The 25,709-nt window shown below is 31.3% G+C and overlaps 1 protein-coding gene across 1 annotated transcript in view; it reads left to right on the forward strand.

The window, feature by feature from the left end:
* Nucleotides 1–583: 583 nt before the first annotated feature.
* Nucleotides 584–25,709, forward strand: part of LOC145288085 (uncharacterized) — a 52,923-nt gene continuing 27,797 nt past the window's right edge. The window contains exons 1-3 of the mRNA XM_080136139.1: nt 584–768; nt 6,592–6,755; nt 14,985–15,304. Of these exons, the coding sequence (XP_079992265.1) occupies nt 692–768; nt 6,592–6,755; nt 14,985–15,304 (561 nt within the window). The 5' untranslated portion in view covers nt 584–691. The remainder of the gene's footprint in view (nt 769–6,591; nt 6,756–14,984; nt 15,305–25,709) is intronic.

Genomic DNA, 25,709 nt, shown 5'->3' on the forward strand with positions numbered 1-25,709 from the left:
CGATGGAAAAAATGGTAGGATCCTTCTACCGCATCTCACTCCTGGTGTAATTATCTACCTATATAAAAGCCAAGTACGACCAACGATGGAGTACTGTTGCCACATCTGGGTAGGAGCTGCTAGAAGACGCTTCTCCTACCTTGACAGAGTTCAGAATAGACTTCATAGTTTAGTGCGGAATGCTCTTTTCTCTTCCCTGCAACCTCTTTCGGAGAAGAGACGTTGCGAGCCAGTCTGCTTTATCGTGATTTTCATGGCAAGTGCTCGTTTGAGCTTCAATCTATGGCCCCCCCTCGATAGATGGAAAGTCATAGTCTTCAATGATTGTAGCAGCCAGGACACTACTTGAATTAATGAATATGAAACGAGATAAACAAAATAGTAACGTTTGCTTTACGTGCAGAAGAGGTAAAGGGGTCCTTTAGAAAAAGAGGTCTTTAATCTTTAGATTAATTGTCGGTATGGCTCTCTCGGCAATCTTCGGCATTTCCTATACAGTGTATGACGACTGACAGTGAACCCTAACGCGTACGTATCATACAATATAAATGGTGGTTGCCAAAAGCAATGTGACATCATAAGGGATGAAAGGTTGTTGCCAAAAGCAGTAAGTGTGTATGTTTGCCGGAAATCAGTAGTAACAGCTCTAAACAAACTTATAAAACCATTCATTAATAGACGTGCAAAAAAAATGGAAGATGATTATTTCAATGAGAAATTATATGATTTAAAGAATTGTGAGCTCAAACAATTATTCGCAAAACGCAGGTAAATTCAAAGGCAGGTTGGCCTTATTCTTTTTCTTTTATTCTTTTTTAACGAATGGATATCTAGGCGATCGTAGTACATCCAAAGTCAGTTCAGAGTGTTGATAGAACACTCTGAATCAGTCCTCGAGATATTCGACCGTTTTATGATTTAAAATTATCTAAAAAAATTTTTTCATTTTTGTAACGAATTATTTTCAACTCTATTCAGTTTTTTGAAAAATAAAAAAAAAATAACGGTACAAATTGGTAAAATGCACTGAGAATAAAAAAAAAGCTTAAACTGGCTTTGCGCAGCAAGGATTGCCTGATTTTTTCTCCAGAAATGGGTAATGATTTCTTTTTCCAAAGAGGTCACTACATATCAAGGCCCGGAGGCCACACGAAAATACATATGTACAGTAGTAGTTGGTACAGTAGCATAGTAATCGTTTCTGGTGGAAATTTGGTATAATTAGATTATTTACGAGGACAATCAATACGAGCTTGTTTACGTTGGACTTGAAGACGACAATGTCAAAGTCAACTAGAAAGCAAACCAACAGAACAAAGTTCCGCAGGCGGGCAGTTCTAGGAAAGAGATTTTGTTTTTGTTTTTTTGTGTGTGCGTTTTTCTTGTTTTTCGTGCTGTATTTTCGTCTTTGAAATTTAGGAATGATATGTTTTTGTTTTGTTTGTTATGACATGAAATTTTTCTTCTTTGCAAAGAAGATGTTAAAGATTTTAATGTTTCCTTGTTCTTATTTTAGATAAATAAAATTAAGTGTTTCTTTTCTTTGTATGACAGGTATTGTATATACAATTAAAATAAAGATGTGAAACAGCTACGTCAACTTGTGGTTGATTTAGGTGTCTTTTCTGGCAGGGCTTGAATGTGGGAGCAAAAATCATGATCACAAAGTGGATGTTTTCGCACAAATACAAAAGATTTCTTTCGATAATGTAAAAATAAAAAATGAACTTAAAAACAATGACCAGTTTTGTGTTAAATACATTTTTGTAAATCCGAGCGAAAAATAGTAGACAAAACTTAATGCAAGACTGTAGTTTTGGTGGAAAAAATAATCTCGAACCCTTTATCACATAAAAGGAACTAATTTCCCTAATCACCGGTACGTTACTATGCCAACGTTTCATAATTGTAACCTATGAAAACCTTTTTTATTTTAATTAAAAGCAATATAAATAGAAGTTTCTTTTCTTTTTCTTTCTAAGTTGTTTTCAAAAACAACTTCTGAAATACCTATATTATTGTTTATATATTATTGGCATAGTAACGTACCAGTGATTAGGGAAATTAGTTCCTTTTATGTGATAAAGGGTTCGAGATTATTTTTCCACCTAAACTACAGTCTTGCCCATAATTCCATTCTAAATCTTAATAAGCAAAACTATCTCCACCACAAAAAGAAAATTAAAAATTGACTTAACAATATTGTCCTTATTCGAAAAAATGGAAACCGTTTTCATTAAATATAAAAACAAAAAAAAACTTTTCGTTAATTTTTTGGAAAAAAAAAACAGTTTTCGTTAAATAAATCATATGAAAAAAACAGTTGTCGTTAGATAAATATCTTGAAAAAAATTTAATTTTTATCGTCTGCCTTTAGAGTCGAAAATTGCTTCTCTATTATTCTTTCTTATTTGATTTTACTTATATTATTATGACTATAATCATTTGAGTCCATGTTAATTATTATTCCCTTATATTTTTCATGTTAATTATTAGTCTCTTAAATTGTTCATGTTAATTATTAGTCCCTTATGTTTTAAATGTTAATTATTAGTCCCTTATATTTTTCATGTTAATTATTAGTACCTAATATTTTTCATGTTAATTATTAGTCTTTTATATTTTTCATGTTAATTATTAGTCTTTTATATTTTTCATGTTAATTATTAGTCCCTTTTATGTTTTTCATGTTAATTATTAGTCCCTTATATTTTTCATGTTAATTATTAGTCTTTTATATTTTTCATGTTAATTATTAGTCCCTTATATTTTTCATGTTAATTATTAGTCTTTTATATTTTTCATGTTAATTATTAGTCCTTTATATTTTTCATGTTAATTATTAGTACCTAATATTTTTCATGTTAATTATTAGTCTTTTATATTTTTCATGTTAATTATTAGTCTTTTATATTTTTCATGTTAATTATTAGTCCCTTTTATGTTTTTCATGTTAATTATTAGTCCCTTATATTTTTCATGTTAATTATTAGTCCCTTATATTTTTCATGTTAATTATTAGTCCCTTTTATGTTTTTCATGTTAATTATCAGTCTCTTATATTTTTCATGTTAATTATTAGTCTTTTATATTTTTCATGTTAATTATTAGTCCCTTATATTTTTCATGTTAATTATTAGTCCCTTTTATGTTTTTCATGTTAATTATTAGTCCCTTATATTTTTCATATTAATTAGTTTTTTATATTTTTCATGTTAATTATTAGTACTTATATTTTTCATGTTAATTATTAGTCCTTATATTTTTCATGTTAATTATTACTCCCTTATATTTTTCCCGTTAATTATTAGTCCCTTAAATTTTTCATGTCAATTATTACTCCCTTATATTTTTCATGTTAATTATTAGTCCCTTATATTTTTCATGTTAATTATTAGTCTATTATATTTTTCACGTTAATTATTAGTCTTTTATATTTTTCCTGTTAATTATTAGTCCCTTATATTTTTCATGTTAATTATTAGTCCCTTAAATTTTTCATGTTAATTATTAGTCCCTTATATTTTTCATGTTAATTATTAGTCTATTATATTTTTCACGTTAATTATTAGTCTATTATATTTTTCCTGTTAATTATCAGTCCCTTATATTTTTCATGTTAATTATTAGTCCCTTAAATTTTTCATGTTAATTATTAGTCCCTTATATTTTTCATGTTAATTATTAGTGTTTTGTATTTTTCATGTTAATTATTAGTCCCTAGTATTTTCGCTCTAATCCTGAATCTAACCTTTACCCTTTACCTAACCTTTCGCATGCTTGTTGTCGTCTGCTTTTTTGTATTTTAATCGTAAACTGCTTCCGCTATTTTCTGAACTGAATCGAAATTCTTCGCTGATTGGAATTGCCGCTCCAATTAAGATATCTTCTGGACAATAAATCATAATTCGTACGTCTTTTTAATTGTCATTTTCAAAGTTCTAACGATAGTCATTCAACAGATTTTCAGTGCTTTCATTCGGTTTCTTTATAATCGCAACAAACTTGATATTCTTTGACTAGATTGCAATACCTTCTGTGCCCATGTGATTGTTGTATCCCCCTTACTCTGTCCATCTTCTCAGATTCTCTACAACTACCTATTTTAGTATCATTGCATCTGAGATGTGCAAAGGTCAACCGAGTGCTCGATTATTAACATTTTGGTCCTTATGCATTATTTGACCCAGATTTTCGTGTCGTTGGCGCGGCGCGACAGACAGCTGACGAGAACTGACGGAAAACGCCGAGCGGTGATCGCAGATGTGACCGACAGCTGTCGAGAACAACCGTATAAAAAACGACTTAATTTGTTAAAATCACCACATGACCGTCAACCAGAGTTTGCATTTTTTGTAGATTCTCCCTTGATGGTATCGACGGTCTCCGAACAGTCAGCCGGAAAAAAATAATCCGAAAGAAATATTCTGTTCTCTAATAGGTTCCTCTTTCTGTTCTCTAATAGCTTCCTCTCCCACGAACAAAAAACATTTTTGTGACTTAATAAAAAATAATCATTTCAAGTTTTCTTTGGTAAAAAATATTTTTAACTTTCCTTTCATAAAAATATAAAAGCGACAAAAAATGATACTGTTCTATTACTTATCTTAGAAAAAAATATTGACAAAGTAAATATTAACAAAAACCAAAACGGAAAAAAGAAACGGTAAAAGTTTCGTGAAAAAATTTCATAGAAAAAAAAAAAAAATTTTAAATGTTGTGGCAAAAACAAACTGTATTAAAAATTAACAAACAGTAACTTATTTTTGCTTTAACTTCTTGAAAGTAAACCCGTAAAAAATAATTCAATGGTTTATTATAATTAAGGTAAGATTCCCCCCCCCTTTTTTGAGTACTTCATAATTTATCAACCAAGGATTTCCACGAAGTTACTAGGGTGTGTTCGGCAGATAACGGGAAGAACCGGAAACGGTCGGCAAGTAGTTTTCTGGATATTAAGACATTTTTTCTGGTGTATTACGTAATAAATTTCAGTAGTTGTCGCCATTCTTAACATGGGGAGGGGGTTGTAACAATTTGAGATTTTTGTAATAAGGCTTACCGGGCCGTTCCCGCTTCTTCCCGTCACCTGCCGAGTAACTTCGTGGAAATCGCGGGTGGATAAATGCAGAAGCTCCGCGGTAAAATCTCCTTTGTTATGTTTTGAAACCTATTTGTTGATATATGAAAAAGGTTTTGGAAAATATCTTTAATGAATTTAAATTTGAAAATAAACAAAATACCTTAGAAACCACAAATAAAATGCAGTTGTTTGTTTTTTTATTAAAATTCTTTTTTCTTCGAGTAAATTATCGTCATGGCCCATGTTTAGAACTTTTATATAAGGTGAGCTGTTTCATTACTGCTCCAGTAACAACAGATCGACGTTTCGATAACAACAAAAAATAAACAGTTTTACTAACTAAACAACGGTAACACCTTTATTATGAAATTCTATTCCTAGTGGAAGGATAATTTATCAAAGATTGTTAAGTTACTCAAGAAAATGATTGTTCATATAAAATATTTCCGTCTTGTTTGTCTTTTCCAACGTATTTTAGCTATTTTCATACATACATATATATATATATGCATGCATATGTATATGTATACATACATGATTGATTGCAATGTCTTGTCAGACGAGTGCCACTCCCTCGGACACTTAAAGTCCATGAGCCCAAAAATGACTTCCATCGCCACAGGACCATTTTTATAGACAAATCCCTGAGGGAGTATCTATACACAGATTACGTTACAGAAACTTAGCTTTGTATGACAGCTAAGTCTCTCTCTCTCGGTTCAAAATGTTGAGATCCAGCAACAAGCAAGAGCAATATAGCCAGCAACAAGTTAAACTGCAGACCAGCTTAATGCGGGTACTGGTATCCCGCTTTATGGTTTTTTAAATCAGAGATTTGCTTCTCCTAGAAAGGTTGCCTTCACCACGGCTTACAGGAGCCCTCTCCACCCCAACACACACATACATACACACAAACACACACGGTGCTAGTTGGCCGTTTACCCCGAAAAAGGGTCTATTCGCCCTTTGGAAGGTCTTGTTTTTAATCCTTCAGGGAGACTAGCCACCCTCCACAAGTTGGGTGGGGGGACCAGTTTAGTCGCCGGTGACCCAACCATGAGGCAGGTAGTACTGGGTTACATGGTCCCAGTAGCATATGACATGACCTGACACATACATACATACATACATTCATACATACAGGCTTTGCTACACTGACATGACAATGTTTCGATCTGTAGTTACAATTGAAATATTGTCATGCCAGTGTAGCAAAGCCTGTACATGTCTGTATAAATGATATTAATAGAAATAGCTCTACATATTATTATGCACTATTATGTAAACACAGTGGATATTCTTTGGATTTCATCTTACGAATGGATATTTATTCTAGACTACTACACACACACGCACACACACACACACACACACACACACACACATATATATATATATATATATATATATATATATATATATATATATATATATATATATATAATTTTAAAATCATTATATATTAATTCCTGAAAAAATACGATTTCATTTCTATTTCATTTGTTAAGGAAACGAAAGGAAGAAATGGAACGGAAGAAGAAAATCCTATCAATAATGTACGATGAAATAGAACACATACACCGAGAAGTTGACTTGATGGAAAAACAATTAGGCGCTCTTGATCAAGACTATTTCGCAACTCGAGATATCCTCTCCTCAATCACTGAAAATGGTACGGATTTTTGATCCCCAATGTTAATCAGAAAGAAACATAGATTTTTTCCCCCGTTATTTATTTTTCGAATGTCTGAACATCGCTTGATTTTTTTTCAGCAAATTTGGCATTAAATTACTGACTAAAATACAGAAAAAAATCAAAAGTTGACGTGGAGAGCGCTTTGTTTGCCTCTGAATTAAAAATAAATGTTTACATTATTATTTACAAGCATCTTGCTGCGCAACTTCCCACTTAGGATACAGCCATTTATCAAAGTGACGTATTAGTTGCATTATCACTTGTGTAAGATAAATAAATAATTATTCCTTCGCTTTCACAGCGAAACATGTGTAAGACATACCAATATAATAAAACGAATGCTATATAAATATTTTTTAAAAGGATGTCACTTTCATGAGGATATCCGTTATTTTCATCAAAAATTGGAAATATTTTCAAATTTTCTACCAGCTACCGATAGGTGAATGGTGAAGTACTGCAACATCTTTCCGGCAACTCCTGCAGCTGCACTGGCTTCGATCATATTGGCTTTGTATACAGTCTGCTACGCTGAGAGTGAGATCCTAGTAACTGGGCCAACCTAGGTTTCCTTATCGCCCGTCCTGGCCTGCATCCGGAGGACCAATTTCAGCTTCGAACTGTATAGTTACAGCAGATGCTGCAGTGCACCAGACTAGATGTAGAATACCATTGTCTGATTAGACAGAAAGTTATCATCATTAAGGCTAATAAAACGCAAGAAATAAATTTAAATGCTATCAAGACGTCACTGTGGTTAGGAACAATCGCTCTGAATCAATCATATTGCAACTAAGATGTTACTGTGATTAAGGGCAAGATGCATAGAGAACATCTTAAGTAGGCAGTTATGCATCAAGATGTTTGTTAACATTACATTTAAATTTCTGCACTTTGGTACAGTTGGGAAAAAATGAGCTTTAAGAGAATTCCAACTCCAATCTATTTAGTCACCGATTCAGCTCATGTTAGAAAATATGAATCAGAAAAGGGTGAGTTTGCGATGTATATTAAATATAAAAATTAATAATACGAAATCCCGAATCAGTCGCTTTCTGCTCGCTGTATAATCCATTCTCTCGCTCTCTTTTTATAAAGGATACATATTTTTTTTATAATTTATAGTGTTATTCTTTATAAAGGATACATATGTTTTATAATTTATAATGTTATTTTTTATAAAGGATACATATTTTTTTATAATTTATAGTGTCATTCTTTATAAAGGACACATATTTTTTTATAATTTATAGTGTTATTCTTTATAAAGGATACATATTTTTTTATAATTTATAGTGCTATTCTTTATGAAGGATACATATATTTTTTATAATTTATAGTGTTATTCTTTATAAAGTATACATATTTTTTATAATTTATAATGTTATTCTTTATAAAGTATACATATTTTTTATAATTTATAATGTTATTCTTTATAAAGGATACATATTTTTTATAATTTATAGTGTTATTCTTTATAAAGGATATATATTTTTATAATTTATAGTGTTATTCTTTAAAAAGGATACATATTTTTTATAATTTATAGTGTTATTCTTTATAAAGGATATATATTTTTTATAATTTATATTGTTATTCTTTATAAAGGATACATAGTTTTTATAATTTATAGTGTTATCCTTTATAAAGGATACATATTTTTTTATAATTTATAGTGTTGTTCTTTTTCGTGATATGATAGAATATTCCTTCTGAGTTTTCCTTTCTTTCCTTACATTATTTCCTTTCTTTCCTTACATTCGATGGTTAAGGGAGGGAAATAAAGAGAAAGAGAGGGAGAAAGAGTAAACTAATAAAATAAGGAGTGAGAAATAAAGAGGATGATACGCAGAAACTTCTTGAATTAATTCCAAATGCCGGCTATATAAAACAATCAAAATTGATTTGTTTGCTAAACATATAAATATCTCAAAGCTAAGGAATATTTTAACATACGGTTTTTGTCTTTAAAATATTATAGGAAAAAGATTCATGGAAAGAAACGCTGATTAAATCAGTTTGAATATAATAATAACGTGAATGACGAGTTGTGACAAGCATTTGGAATGATTACTTTAAGATATTAACGAACTTTTAACGTAACATAGTTTATCATTTTGTTCTCACATTTCATGGGCGACGTTTCTGACAAAGGTGTTTTCTATCCATCTAACAAGTACGTTGTGTAGCGTTTTACCTTGAAGTACAGGAACGATAAAATTGTCAACCTAGAAAAGATGACATGATTCCATTTCCGTTTGATGAAAACTGTTTTTAAGAGGGAGGGGTTGCCGACCATCTACTAGTTGGCCAGTTGTGTACGAATCCAAAAAGCGATAGGAGCCTTGTATCATGTCTGAAAGTGACGCAATGTTCAACGAGATCGGAGATGCTTCGCTCTACAACTCATGCTCTCTACTGATACAAATTATATTAACAGCACGATTGCCGGCGCCCTCAAAATACATTGATGTGTTGCCACGGATAACAGTGACGTGCTCGGGGTTGTGGAAGCAAAGTTTCCGGCCAGGGTTATAGTATTTGGTGTGGTTTCAAGTGAGGGCCACATTATGCCACCTCACATCTTTAAATTTGGCTTGAAAGTCAACACCAAAGTGTATTGGGATATGCTGAAGAGTGTGGTGACCCCTGGTGCAATCAGGTGGCCACTGGTAGACCTTGGGTGTAGTAGCTGGTCTAAAAATTAAAAGAGACTCGCGCTTGGTTTCAAAAGGATTGCTAAGATTTTGTACCTTTCTCTTATTACCCCCTCCTCCCCCGACCTGAACTCGCTGGACTACTTCTTTGATCATGCATCGATAACATCACTTACATGACCTCTCACAACACCAAAGCCAGCCTCATCGCCAGGCTCCCGCTGGCGCTTGTGGAAAAGGCATGCTCCCAGTTTCGGCCCCATATGAGGCGGCTGAACGCAGCTACATTGAATAGATGCCAGTTTTACTACATAATTAAGTTACCTGAATTTATTTTTTTTAATAAAAGTTTTAAAATAAAGTTGTAGTGTTGTTTTATTTAGGGAGACACTTTTATCATTCCGTCCTTTATTTTACTTTATCTCTTTGCCTCAAGGGGCTTTATGCCTTGTCTGGAGCAATTTCTATTTTTTTTTTTTTTTAATTTAAGCGAAATTTGATTAGGCATGAAGTAACCAGAAAATGTTTAATATACGATGAAACGAAATAAATAAGAAACGTTTAAAACCAAAATCGTAAATGATACTCATCTTAGGCGAGTTGAACCAGCTTCCTCAGCAGTCCCCAGTGATTTGCGGAGTTCCGTAAAGGAAGATAATGTTAGGTTTTCGCAGTTCTTGTAGAAAAGTGCTGATGCCCAACATACAGTTCCTGGTTTTCCCAAACGATAACTCCTCTGGTGCTGATCAGGCTGAAAAGTTAATAAACAAATCGCCAAACTGAATTTTTATTAAATTATGTATCGCAATTTGCTAGAATATTTTTTAAATAAAAGTAAATAATGAAATTTTTATTTGATTAATAAATACTTTAAAGTAAAAAAAATTGAATTTTTACTTGATTAAATAATTCGAAATAAGAAACATGAGTTTTTTGTTTTGTTTTTTCATTTAATTATTTTTTATCGATTTGAATAATTTGAAGGGCATGTGAGCGAGAAAAGGCGAAAGTAGAATCAGGGAGAGATCTGCTACAGGAGAACCACTAAATATATTAACTGTTAAATATAACCAAATGCATTAATTATTTCTATTATTGGAATCGTTTGAGATGAGTAATCTGTATATTTATTTATTTATTTATTTGATTACTGTTATCCTCATCTTCATAGTTATTGTTTTTCACGATGTTTTGGCCAACTATTCCTCTGGTCTTCGTCGGGTGGTTAACCGTTACGGGATAGGACTGCTGACTCTCTTAACTGCATGCCCAGTAATTACTGCCTTCCATAGTTGTTGTCGTCTCACCACCTGACGAAGGCCTCATTAGTATATATATATATATATATATATATATATATATATATATAACTACTTCATTTATTCGCATAAATTTAATATACGAAAGTATAGATTTATGAGTAAACTTTAAGTATTTACTTCAAAAGTGTTCAATACGTAGGTAGAGCTAGTTAGTAATTTATAAAATATATATGGCGATTAAGCTACACTGAATATTCTGCGTTTCATCCAACTATAGGATTCGTCAGGCTTATGCGCGAATTCTGTCGTTGCTTCTTGTTTTTATATATGTTGAGGATTTCTAGTCGGCCAATCAGCTTTCTAGTATCCACCGCGCCCCTTCCTACCAGCCAATGGGCATGCATTTTATCAAACAAAGGATCTGTTTTAGAACTAGATTAGTGGTTTTAGGTGGTCGTTCTCCTTTTCTTTTTTTTTATACATATAAATATACCTATGTGCACACAACAATGCACGTACATATACATATATACATATATATATATACATATATATACATATATGTATGTGATCGTTTATGTATATTCATGTTTATTTAATTTCTTTATTTGTTTTTTGTTTTTTTGTTTTTTTTTCTATTGTTATTGTTAGTTTTAAAGCTATTTTGTATCGCTATCCTAGAGTAAGTTTTATTTTGTGAACACAGTTGTTTGCTATTTCCCGCCTACAGTTTAATAGATTTTGAGGTTCTTTAAAGTACAGGTTGCTAGTGTTGGTTTTGTTTCTGTCATGGCGTCTACTTTTTTTATTGTTTATTTTGTTGTTGTTTACATTTACTAGCAGAAATAATAATAATAATAATAATAATAATAATAATAATAATAATAATAATAATAATAACAAACCAACCCCGGACAAGAACAACCATACCATAAATAAAAATACTAATAACGAACAAGATAAATGCAATTGTAGACACCGCACACTTTGCCCAGTCCAAAATAAATGTCTAACAAAAAGCGTAGTTTATCAAGCAACAATATTTGCGAAAGAAAACCCGAATAACAAGAAATATTACATAGGCATGACTTCCTTAGATTTCAAAACCCGATACTATGACCACAAAAGCACATTCAAAAATAAAAAAACACCGTATAAAAACAACACTAGCGAATAAATACTGGGAACTCAAAGAAAGCGGACATTCGCCGGTAGTCGAATGGAAAATAATGAGACAAGCTACCACATGCAGACATTTAGACGACCCATGTAAATTATGCCTCCATGAAAAATTTTCTATCCTGTACTTTAAAGAACCTCAAAATCTATTAAACTGTAGGCGGGAAATAGCAAACAACTGTGTTCACAAAATAAAACTTACTCTAGGATAGCGATACAAAATAGCTTTAAAACTAACAATAACAATAGGAAAAAAAACAAAATAAAAACAAATAAAGAAATTAAATAAACATGAATATACATAAACGATCACATACATATATGTATATATATGTATATATATATGTATATGTACGTGCATTGTTGTGTGCACATAGGTATATTTATATGTATAAAAAAAAAAGGAGAACGACCACCTAAAACCACTAACCTAGTTCTAAAACAGATCCTTTGTTTGATAAAATGCATGCCCATTGGCTGGTAGGAAGGGGCGCGGTGGATACTAGAAAGTTGATTGGCCGACTAGAAATCCTCAACATATATAAAAACAAGAAGCAACGACAGAATTCGCGCATAAGCCTGACGAATCCTATAGTTGGATGAAACGCAGAATATTCAGTGTAGCTTAATCGCCATATATATTTTATAAATTACTATATATATATATATATATATATATATATATATATATATATATATATATAAGAGGTGGGTGCAGTTTGCTTGAAGCATTGTATAGTATGTAGTTAAATAGAATTGTAGAAGGCGGTAGAATGCAGAAGTAACGGAAAGACACAAGCTGAAGCAGGTGAGAAATTTATTAATACAACTTATAAATACATGTGTATATATTCATATTTCATATACGTAGTATATTTATATTTGCACAGTGGTCACCTGGGAAAGTCGGTCTGGTGGTATGTCCGTGTAATATAATATTTCGAGAAAGATCTCTTCGTCAGATATTTACTTGACTTTGACAAACGTGCTGTTGTAAGCAGTAACTATACCGCAGCAAATCATCGCTCTGGACTTGTGGGTAGTATATGGTTAGGGTTTTTTTTCTCAATTCTTATTTTATATTTCTAAATTATTTATTTTATATTATATTTTATTTTTTTTTTGGGGGGGGGGTTATAATAGTTTATCTTTGGTTCAAACGTGTTGTTGTAAACAGTAAATAGTTACAGTATCGGGCTAAATAATTGTCCGAACCTTGTTGGTGGCTTTTTAATTCAATATGATTGAGTTTGTTTGCTTTTCTTTTACTTATTTTTATTTCTAATTTATTTATTTATTTTATTTATTTATTTTTTTATAGTAGTTTATGTTTATATTTCTCACCTGCTTCAGCTTGTGTCTTTCCGTTACTTCTGCATTATACCGCCTTCTAAAATTCTATTTAACTATATATATAGGCACCGCCAAAACTGGGGGGGGGGCAGGTAAGTACTTTTTGAGGGACCCTCTTTTTAAAAATCTACCAAAAATCAGGTAATTATCCAATCAATACGAAATTTTCAACGATTATTAAGAGAAGAATGAACTTTATAACAGTGTACTTATTTTTTATAAACGATATTTATATATATATTTTTTTTACTTACAAAACCCCCTCTTGTTTTGAGGTGGTACAAATATGCTTAAAATAATCATCTGAAACTGAACACAGCATATTGTGTTGTTGTAAGGGACAAAAATATAGATTAAAAAAAAATTGGTTGCATACCTTATTTTGACGTCTGAATATCAGAACTTCGATTGTGTTTAATTATCCCGCTTTTGAGTTTTGAAGTGTGAAATTCGGTGAATATGTTAAGTAAAATAATTAATTTAAGTTAAGCAAAGCAAAAAAATATTTTTTTAATATTTATACGAAAAAAGCCATTTTAAAATCTTTGATAAATAAATTAACAATTTTTTTTAGTGAGCCGAATAATGCATGACCATTATTAAACAGGGCATGCTTTGAAGAATCGATACAAAAAAAATTCGATAAATATTGTGCCCTTTGTGTTAAAAATAGCATCATTTTTTCGATCCCGTTTGAAAACGTTTGCCGCCTTTCGACTACGGTGGACCAAACGCGCTGAAATAATTTTTTTATTCTGCTTTAAATTGCCCCTCTCCCATTTTGGGGAGCCTGACCCCCACACACATACACATTAAAAACCAAACTCATACAAATGGTCACCCATCTGGTACTGGCCAGCCTCAGCGTTAATAATACATTGAAATTTTCGTTACTGAAAAATAAGTTGTTTTGGCCTGTTTGGTCTTCCATAGTTTGCTTTTTATCGAATACAAACGTAAACAGTGTCGATCTAGACTCTAGATCGACGCGAAGTAACTGGTTGCCTATATGAATAAGTGGAATTATTTGAAATCCAGGTACTTATATTATAATATTTTTGCATATTCTCATAGAAAATCATCCTAAATCTTAGTTAGACAACAAATAAATTAATTAATTATTTAAAAAACCTTTTTTTTTTAATATTTATGTACGTTTTTTTGTGCAAGACAAAAAATGTCAATTGTTAACGTTTTGGGAAAATTTAACATTTAAAATTTAATTAAAAATAGTAGAAAAAAATTTACATTATTCTGTTTTCTATATGATAAAATTCAGGGTTTTATCTTTCTGGAAAAAAAAAGTTACTCAGAAATAATGGATTTTAATAAATGTAATTTCGTTTTAAAAAACAACAACTTGATTTTTCAGTCATTTTTGGCGGTGCCTATATATATATATATATATATATATATATATATATATATATGAGAAAGAAAATTAAAACTGTAAGTTGAACTTTACAATCAAATTTTATTGTTCGACTGAATACTCCAAAAAAACATTTTACAAAGTCCTTATTCCGCGGAGTTTCAGAGAATGCTATTCTTATTATTCTTGGCCGAGACATCGTGAAATAACAATTATGAAGATGCGGATAACAGTCGGCAAATAAATACATGCATTAATATATAAATTCATTTTGTATGTTACTCGTTCCATCCGATATAAACGTATAATAAATATTAAAAAAACAGATAAATTCTAATTAAATGTGACTTATTATTCTAATAAATTCACTATTGTGTTCTAGTTCCATCTGATAATTTGGATACGCTCGCCAATCGTGAGGAGAGTTACATTCATTACCAGGTGAATCAGGTGAACAGTGAAATCACGGCTGAATGCGTTTTGGAGATGATCAGACGACGCCAGGTGGCACTGCAGTACCTCGCCAGCGTCACCTATTGCAAATACCTAGAACATAAACACAACTTGACAGATGAAAAGAAGAAACAAATAGCAGTTGCCAGTGAACTGAAACAAGAAAGCGAACTCCCGGAACAACCGAGACGTTTAATCAACCAACCGCCGTCGGAAAACATCATTACCAAGAAAACTCCTCTTTCAAGGGTAAATAACATCTGGTTGTTTTATATGTGCAGACATGGCAAAAGTAAATAAACAAGTCGCAAAAATAAATAATCATAATTGTTTAATGTTCGGCTTCCTTCGTCGACATTCATCACTAGGGGTCGTAGAGACCAGCACAAGTAAAAGGATTGAAACATCGATATTCTATACAAATTTATATTTTTGCTTCATGTATCAATATAATCTATTATATGCCACAATTTACGCATGGAAAACGCCGCAAACACACTATTCTGAGTGATGTTTGTGTGGTGTGTGCTGCTAATAAATGGGTCTATTTACTTCTGTTATGTTTGTGTACAAACTTCTCAATATTCACGCACTAGATAGAAATAGATATGAACATACGCATACACATACTCACACCCACACTCACACACACACACACACATATATATATATATATATATATATATATATACGTGTGCATTATATATATATATATATATATATATATATATATATATATATAATGCATGTGCATTATATATATATAAACATTTAAATCGGTCTACATAAATGCAGTTACGATTCCGAGCCGAATAATTAAATTACATTTGCATGATCAGTATAAAGAAACAGAATTAGAAAAAAAAACAATGAAGCAAAAGGGTTTGGAAAAGTAATAGTATTTTCGTTGGCAAATTTTAATGTTGATATAATGAATATGAATTCATTTTAACATTGTTTAAATACTTAAAAAAATATCGGTTTTGAGTTCATGTGATTTACATATGTGAACCTCTCTAATTAGTATATATATATATATATATATATATATATATATATATATATATATATATATATATATATATATATATATATATATATATAAGAGAAAGAAAATTAAAACTGTAAGTTGAACTTTACAATCAAAATTTATTGTTCGATTCAATACTCCAAAAAAAAAAACAATTTACAAAGTCCTTATTCCGCGGAGTTTCAAAGAATGATATTCTTATTATTCGTCTCATAAGAGGGCATAAAGAATCAGCAAATTATATTTGTGGCAATGCTAGAATTTGCTAGTTAAGGCATTAAGTAAAACGGCAAAGACATCACGTTTTTCCCCCGTTCTTTTCCTCCTTTACGGTACGGGTTCGTACCTGCCTTACTTTTTTTTTTGTTTTGTTCAACGCTCATTTCTAAACACCCGGGTAAGGCCGGGTACCCATGCTAATATATATATATATTAAATAAATAATCAAGGGAATAGCGTTTAGAGTGGTTGATCACTTGTAGTTTAACAAACATCAATCAAGGTGAAACAAAACTAAAAATACAATACTAAGCAATTGTGGTATCAAAAACACTAACATTTTGTCGACTATACTTACTTCAAATGATAGACTGAACAAGAAAGAGCTGGAGTAACTGATTCAACAATGGTTAAATACGTGTCATAATTATGTATGTACAATATATACGCTACCTGATTAGTAATGGATTACTTACGTCAGCAAATAGCGGTCCATAAAACGTGTATCTAAAACGCGTGTCTTATATATGCCAAAAGGTCTCCTTAAATGCGTGTATAACATACGGACCGAATCGTCTAGTGTGTGTATATACGGATATCCATATGCTTCTTGCTGGAGAAAAAAGAATATAATATTGTCTCTTACCAGTATATATAAACTTATATCTTAAGTGTATGTATAAAATACATACTTATCTTTCTTTTATATGTAGATGTGAGGGTATATTTGTTATATATTAAATTCCTTTGTTCGCCGGCGTTGGACACTTGATCCGAAGCTCTGCAATAAAGATACTTCCAACTTCCAATATCACTACATACAGAAACGACAAGTCAACTCTTGTTATATTTTAAGTTAAACTTTATTTTCTGGGTGCATGTCGTTTGGGGTCGCAAGTTGCTTTTACTAGATTTTTTTTTACATCTTGGCCTTCTTGGTAACTCAAACCCAACTCTCCTCTTTTATTCAGTCTTGAACCTAATATAATCAAAATATTTCTTTGGTCCCAGAATCTGATTACGTCATTTATTACGCTTGCGGAAGGTAAACGTTTTTGGTATAACCTATTTTTTATTTGCTCCTAATACTTAATTTGTCTTTATTTAACCTTTAAATATGTGTTTCAAATGCTTAATTTGTTCCGATTATTATCGTTACAGCCATTCCCTTATCTGACAAATGTTTCATTTAGCTAATGTACTCAACTCTTATTGTATGGCCCCAAATCTGTTATACAATTACCTAAACTATTAATTATGCAAGAGAACTTTCATAACCACAGTAAAATGTGGAACAATAAAGAGACAAACAGAAGAGAGAAAATAATAGATAAATTCTTAGATCATAACCAATTATAGCTTTATAGTGGCGGAGCTAATACATATATGCATCCAGCAACCGGAATATATTCAGCTATTGATATAACAATATTTTATCTTACTATTTACACAAATAACCATTGAAAAGTACACGATGAAACTCGCGGAAGTGGCCACTTCTATACCACACTAAAAGGCCAGAACTTCGAGAGGGAAAATATAACATCTCGATGGAATATCCAAAAAGCGAACTGGCAATGTTTTCAAAATGCATTGCAAGTAAAAATTACATCAGAAGCAAATATAAACAAAGCGTATCATATCGCATGATTTACAAACTAATTGCAATCAGTTGCAGAACAAAATGTTCCACAAAAGTCTCACTCTCTTCTAAATTCAATAACTCTTGGTGCAACATGCAACGCAAAGTAGATGTGAGAGCCAGAAAGCTTTCATTATGAATTTTAAAGCTGTAACGTCCAAAAAAACTTAGATGCCTATAAAAAAGATAAAGCCATGGTATGTAGGATTATTAAAGAGATTAATCATTGCAACAATCTGTCAGCAAATACTAAATCAAAAAATGTATGGAACACTGTTTTATAAATTTCAGAAAAAAAACAATAGAAGACCTTACCAACATCTTATCCATAAGTGTACTAGAGTTACAGATAAAATAGGCATAGCTGAACATTTAGCCGAAAGCCTTGTAAACTTTCTTCCTGCAGCTGCAACTATGTCTAAATAAAATTTTGGCCACAAATAATAGATTTAGTTTCTCTAAAGAGAAAACTAAAAGCATACACTTCTGCCAATATCGTAAAATACAGAAAGATCCGACACTAAAGCTTGGCAATGACACAATAAGCATAACTAAACAATATAAATAATTCGCTGTTACTTTTAACCAAATACTCACTTTCATACTGCATGTTAAATACCTGAAGAATAGTGCAACAAATTTTCTCACCTACTCAGAGTCATGGCCCATACAAACTGGTACCGATAAAACCCCCTTTGGAAACTCTATCGAACACTAATTCAAACTGAATTATTGCTGTTTCGTTTATGCATCAACAAGGAAATCCTACAGTAAAGATTATCTATCACCAAGAACAATAACTGGCAATAGGAGCATTTGCCACTATCCCAATAGAGAGTCTATATGTGAGGGCACATGTACCACTATCACTTGTAAGGAGAAAAGAAAAATTGGCATTATAATACGATATCAAACTGGTATCATGTCACACAAATCCCACATAAAAAGTGTATTTCAACCACAACACAGCTTTGTTCGAAGAAAAAGTAAAAAACTATCAAGCTATATGGGAATATGAATCAAACAAGCTGAAGATGAAGCCAAAGTAGATACAACTATAGTTCACAAATCTATTCACCTGAAACATTCACTTTGGTTAGCAAAACAACTAACAATATTATTTGACTTAACGGCGTACTCTAAAAGGAAAATCCATGCGATTAAATACCCCGAATAGTTTCAAAGTATTTAACACATATATCAAAACCATATATACAGATAGGCCAACACTGGAGACAAAGTCAGTTTAGAATAAGTAAAACTGTATATACTATGGTATTTCGAAGCATAATGCTTCTCATCATATTCCTCCCGAGAGTTTAGATGCGCAGATGCACACATATATTAAACCCACCATAGAATTTATGGTATAGAGTTATCTTTATAATATAAATCATTTTAGTTCTCCCATTCCCTTCCCAAAGAGTTTGAATATTTTATCGCTCAGTGCACAATTATTTTGCTTCTAGTGTAGCTTCGCTAGGCGTCGTATCCCCATTGTGTTACCTAAAGTTTTTCTCCTCTTCTGATGAGAAGCATTAAGCTTCGAAATACCATGGTATAAAGAGTTTTACTTACCTACACCTCGAATTGATTAAATGAATAAATCTATATACATTAGTATATATTTTATATTGTCATTTTCTTATATTATTGATACTCTATATAAGCTCAAAAATATATTGAGCTTTGCATTATACCAATAAGTCTCCTTTTAAATGATCTTAATAGTCCCCCGACAAAAGAAGGGTGGACCTGTAAATTCACTCGCGTTCGTTCGTCCGTTCGTCCGTTCGTTCGTTCGTTCGTCTCTGCCCACTTTTCTTAATAACTACGCCTTGGAATTTTTTTTAATTTTGCACAAACATTAAACATATGAGTAACAAAGTAACAGAACGAATTTTCCGGGAAAAGTCCGGTTTCCCCACCCCCAGGGGTGCCTTTCAGGTAAAAATGGCTAAAATTGACACTTTAGTGCTTATTTTAAAAAAATGGAAGCTTTGGATTTTTTATAAAACTTTCTGAAAAGTTGTAACTAACTGATTTCTACATAATTTTGTTTGTCTATACTTCGCGATAATTCTTAGATGTGCCCTAGGGGCTGTTTTAGGGCTAATAAAAACACTTCATTTTTTTTACTATTTTTCATATTTGTCCAAAATTTTCTGCGTATGTCTATTTAGCAATTTAAAACTGCAGAACTCAAATTTAAATATGTTAAGGCTTTGGAGACTTTTTTCCATGGTGCAGAACTCAAATTACATATGTTAAGGCCTAATACTGCACCGTTTGTTCATTTTCACCAGGATTTGGCGTCCCCTAAGGACTTTGGGGACTAAATAGGGGGGGGTGCTGAACTTTGTCATTTTTTATGCCTCGTCCATTGTTCACTCAGGGGGGGATTTGCATGCTTCACTTGTTTCATGCATGCTTCACTTATATATATATATATATATATATATATATATATATATATATATATATATATATGTATATATATGTATATATATATATATATATATGTATATATATGTATATATATATGTATATATATATGTATATATATGTGTGTGTAAGACATATATATATATGTATATATATGTATATATATATATGTATATATATATGTATATATATGTGTGTGTAAGACATATATATATATATATATATATATATATATATATATATATATACGTGTTTGTGTGTGAGAAAGAGAGATAGATAGAGTGAGCCTGTGTCTGCGTGCGTGCGTGCGTGCGTGCGTACGTTCGCGCGAATGTGTGTACAACATTGAAAATAATACCAGACACTGAAAATCACAAAGTGTCAAACAAGGTCTGAAAAGAGGCCAACATAGATAGCTATAAGTTGGTCCTCTTTGTTTGGATTTGAAACAGACGGTACCGATGTCGTTCTAATCTTCTGTTACACATAAATGTATAAATATTAGGATCTTATGTTGGAAATTCTCTTAATAATCGAGCACTCTTGCTAGGCTTCGCTCATATGTATATTGTGTGTGTGTGTGTGTGTGTGTGTGTGTGTGTGTGTGTGTGTGTGTGTGTGTGTGTGTGTGTGTGCGTGTACGCGTTAATATATGTGTCTCTTCGTATGTATATTGTATTTATGCATGATATGATGCGTTTTTGTCAGAAATATACATATCATATTTCAAAATTGTGCCTGGCGATGAGTCAAGAGAACTTTTTTCTTCTGTCTTTTTTTTTCTATGGAAAATGACGAAACCTATTCAACGGTTGGGTCGTCTACCGCGCGGAAGTGCCCGTCTCCTTCACCTGACACCACTCAGCGGGTGCCCTACGGGCAAGGCTCAACTTTTAGGAGCTGTTATCATTATTACTATTATCATTGGACAATATCATGTTCTTATATAATTGCTTGTATTGTTCCACTTACTATGTGATACATTAGCTGAACATTGAGTTGGGAATTTATACGCTTCGCTAACCGAGGAAAAAGTTGAAAGAACTGAAAGGGAATCGAGAGAAGGACATCAAAAAGAGCAAGGGTGGGTTAAAAAAAAAATAAGGAAGGAGAAAATTGTAATAAAATCGAAGAGAAGGGGAGAATTAATATCAGAGAAATAAAAGCTAATATAGAGAAGTAGTAAAAAAAAAAGAAAATTATAAATAAATGTTAAAAAGTCAGTGACAGAGAAAGAAAAAAGGCGAATATCAAAATGAGTTTAGAAATATACATATGCGAGCTCAACAAAAACGTTTTATTTCTGAAGGAATTCGTTAGGCTAAATTTAGTTCGCTTGCCATAACTATATTTTGTCTTATATGTATATATATATTCAGAAAGTTTAGATGAGATAAGTTATCAGTACCGTCGGTTTGAAACCTGATAATATTGAATCATTTTAGGTCCCCATATCAAGCTCTCTTCAGTCGGTCTATCTCATCTGTTTATAACCGGAAGTAACTTTCTGAAATTAAAAATATAAATATTACGCTCTTATTTTGAATTTTTTCTTATAACAGAGTACTCTGCTCGAATTACTATTTTACAAAATATAACCAAGTATATATATATATATATATATATATATATATATATATATATATATATATATATATATATATATATATATATATATATTAGTGATGGGATAATTCTTATAATTTTCCCGATTCTGATGCAATATCGATTCCGTACTAAATTTCTGAATTCCGATACAATCACCGATACCTGTTCTTTATAAATCTCTTAATATTTAACTACAAAGTTATTATTTTTTCCCAATTACAATAAAAACACATGTTAAATTATATGTTATATTTTCTCAAACGTAAAAACACACTGGTGAGGGGGGGGATCTATAGATGAAGATTTACTGGTCGTTTAACATGAATAAATATTTTATTATTACTACCAGCAGTGGAAGATTTTAAACAAAATTAAATAACTATAAATAATCAAAGGAATCGTTTCTGGTATCGGAAAATAAGCGCATATTTTTTCAAATACCAATACAACAAAACTTCCGATTTTTTAAATTCCCGATTCCGATTTCGTACCAACACTAATATATATATATAACTACTTAATTTACTCACATAAAATTAATATACGAAAATATAGATTTATGCGTAAACTTTAAGTATTTACTTCAAAAGTGCTCAATACGTAGGTAGAGCTAGTTAGTAAATTATAAAATGTATATGGTGATTAAGCTACACCGAATATTCCGCGTTTCATCCACTCTATGATGGATGAAACGCGGAATATTCAGTGTAGCTTAATCGCCATATACATTTTATAACTTACTATATATATATATATATATATATATATATTGCGGCTGCAAAATCGATATTTGACTCTGTCTGGCCATTCAATTATGAAAACTTATAGTCTATGTTTTACATAAATATTTTTCAGTCTTCATACTACATATTCTATTCATCCTCATAAGTGTTAGTAGGATCTGCTGTCGACTAACATAGAATATTTCAGATTTAAAAAATGTTACAAAAACATTCATAAATTATTATATTCATTTATCTTTAAGAAATATAATATTACAATTGTATATATGTGTATATATATATTAAGAGCAAACAGTTAATAAAACATGTTAAAAAACACTTTATTTTTATTTTAAGTCGTATTCCTGTCTGTTTTTGTATACAATTTTATTAATATGTTCAAAAGGTACATTGTTTTACAAATTAATTTTCACACTGAAAACGAACGTTTACACACATTTTCTAGAATAATATATATATAGAGATATTATTCTAGAAAGTGTTTGTAAACGTATATATATATATATATATATATATATATATATATATATATATATATAAGAAATTTACATTCAAGAAATTATTTTATTTGCGTATTACATTAAACAAAATCTATTGTTTTTAATAATTATTTCGATGTTATTAATTTTTCTGAAATAGATTTGTTTTCATTGTTCTATTTAGAAATATATTTATTCAATTTATTTTTAAATTCAATTCATATTATTTTTTTAATTTATATCCAATTATTATTACACAAGTTGCCTTTAAAAGCGAAAATAAGTTTATTTATTGAGGCTATGGGAGTTATTTCCCTTTAATTTTCACAGACGAAAGGGATGCTTACGGTATTGTACTAATAAAAGAAATAAATTAAACTCTGAAAATTAATGTTCAATTCGGGAGTGGGATTTATAACCGATTCTGTTGCCCTTAATCTTATGTTACAATTAAATTTGTGTGTTTCATTTTTATATGTCAAGAACAAAAAATAGAGGAATCATTTTGTAATCGAAAATTAGGCTAAAGATTTCCCGATTCTTATATCAGTTCCGATTCCCCCCAAACGTTTCGATTTTTCCAATTCCGTTTCAGAATAATCGTCCCAACACTAATATATATATAACACTATAGTTGCAAATACTTATTTTTCTTAACAAATTCTTCCGGCATTTTACAATTTCGGCGAAGTTTTACATATGTTTCGTTACGCAAAAACCATCGACTTGTACCAATATCAAAGCTTTTCATGCACATACTATTCGGAAAAAATACATATTTTCTGCTTAAAAAGAATTATGCATAACAAGGGATTCTATATATGATCTAGTATTGCGGGTTTACCTCGGCCGCCATCTTGGAACTAAATGTAAATCTACTCCTTAGTTAACGCTTGAGCTAAAATTGTTATAAAAAGATTTTTACCAACAAGGAGATTACCTACATGATAATACTACTTAATCTAACAAATATTTATTTTCTGTAATATGTTAACTAGGCTATATCTAAAATGTGTTTATTTGGGTTGTGCATACGATACTAACAAACTTACTTTTTGTAAATATATATATATATATAGAGAGAGAGAGGGTGGGAGAGAGGAAGGAGGAGATGGTGGCGAACAGATAGGGGTATCTGGAGAGTCTGCTAAGGAGGAAGTTTGAGTAATATGGTAAAGGCAGTTTGGCACCACGGTTCATGAGATGTTCTCTGGCTCTGAGTAAATAAAGAATGAAACTGTTAATATTGCATTCGCAGTCGAGCCAATGACAAATAAAAATAGCGTCTTACGAGTACAGGGGGCGGAAGGAAGGGAGGAGATGACAAGAAGTGTGAATTTCAGACCAACTCAGAGAATAGAGTAAACACCCGAATCAGACAATATACGCACATATATATCTGGAGGTTGCATTCGGTTCAATTTTTCCATGGTAGTTAAATCTTATAAAATTATATAACGATGTTTTAATGGCAATAACATAGGGTGAGCCTAATCGTGATTTTTATGGAATGGATGGTTTAGGCAAGAACGCTTGGGTTATATTTTCTGGCATCATCCTGAAATTATGGTCACAAAAAGTTATACGAAATCGCTGTAAATAACATTTTCACGTGGTTTGCTATGTAGGTTAGTTTGGTAAACTTCCTTAGTTTATTTTGTTTTGCTGTGATTATGTGATTAGCTTTTCGTGACATCATCCACTGAGACTGGTGAAAAAATAAAAACCGGGTTGGACAAAATAATGAAACATATTTTACATTGCTTTGTTCAATACTTGTATATATTATAGATGGATTGGACAAAATAATAGAAACATCTTGTTTCGTTGTTTTTTTTCCGTAGGTAGGTAAATAGGTGGATAGGTAGGTAGGTAGGTATGTAGATAGATAGATAGATAGATAGATAGATAGATAGATAGATAGAAACAAAACAAAACTATGGCATGAAGGAAAAACTAAAACTCACGAAGGGACTAGAATAGAAATAAGGAGTCGGTGTTAAAACAAGAGATTTTTTTTTTATAGAATGGAAATTAAGAAAGAATACAGAGAAAAAGTGAACATCAGAGAAGGAAATAGAGAATAACTAAGAAATCAAGAAATAGAGAGAGGGTGGGGATAGAGAAAAGGATAATTGACTTTCAAAGAAAGAAAAAAAACAATCGAACAGAAACTAAACGCTATTTCCCCAACTCGCTATCTGTGCCTAAATCTAAACGTAGACAGTATAAACAAAGACTCTTTTCCAAAACTGCCCACATGTAAAATTCTACATCGCTGGCCTGCTTTTCAGCTAATTGCAGCATGATCGTCTTCAAGTCCAATGTAAACAAGTTCTTGTTGAGTCGTCCCCTTAAATAATCAAATTCTACCCAACTTTTATTACTAACGATCACTATGCTGCTGTCTCAGTGACAACAGTATACTCATTTAATCCTTATCCTCGGGTGCTTTTTATGCCTTAATAAAGGTGAGTTCCTTGTAAAA

This window comes from Euprymna scolopes, chromosome 11 (assembly GCF_053919585.1).
Source record: "Euprymna scolopes isolate OS-2025 chromosome 11, ASM5391958v1, whole genome shotgun sequence".
NCBI classification, from domain to species: domain Eukaryota; kingdom Metazoa; phylum Mollusca; class Cephalopoda; order Sepiida; family Sepiolidae; genus Euprymna; species Euprymna scolopes.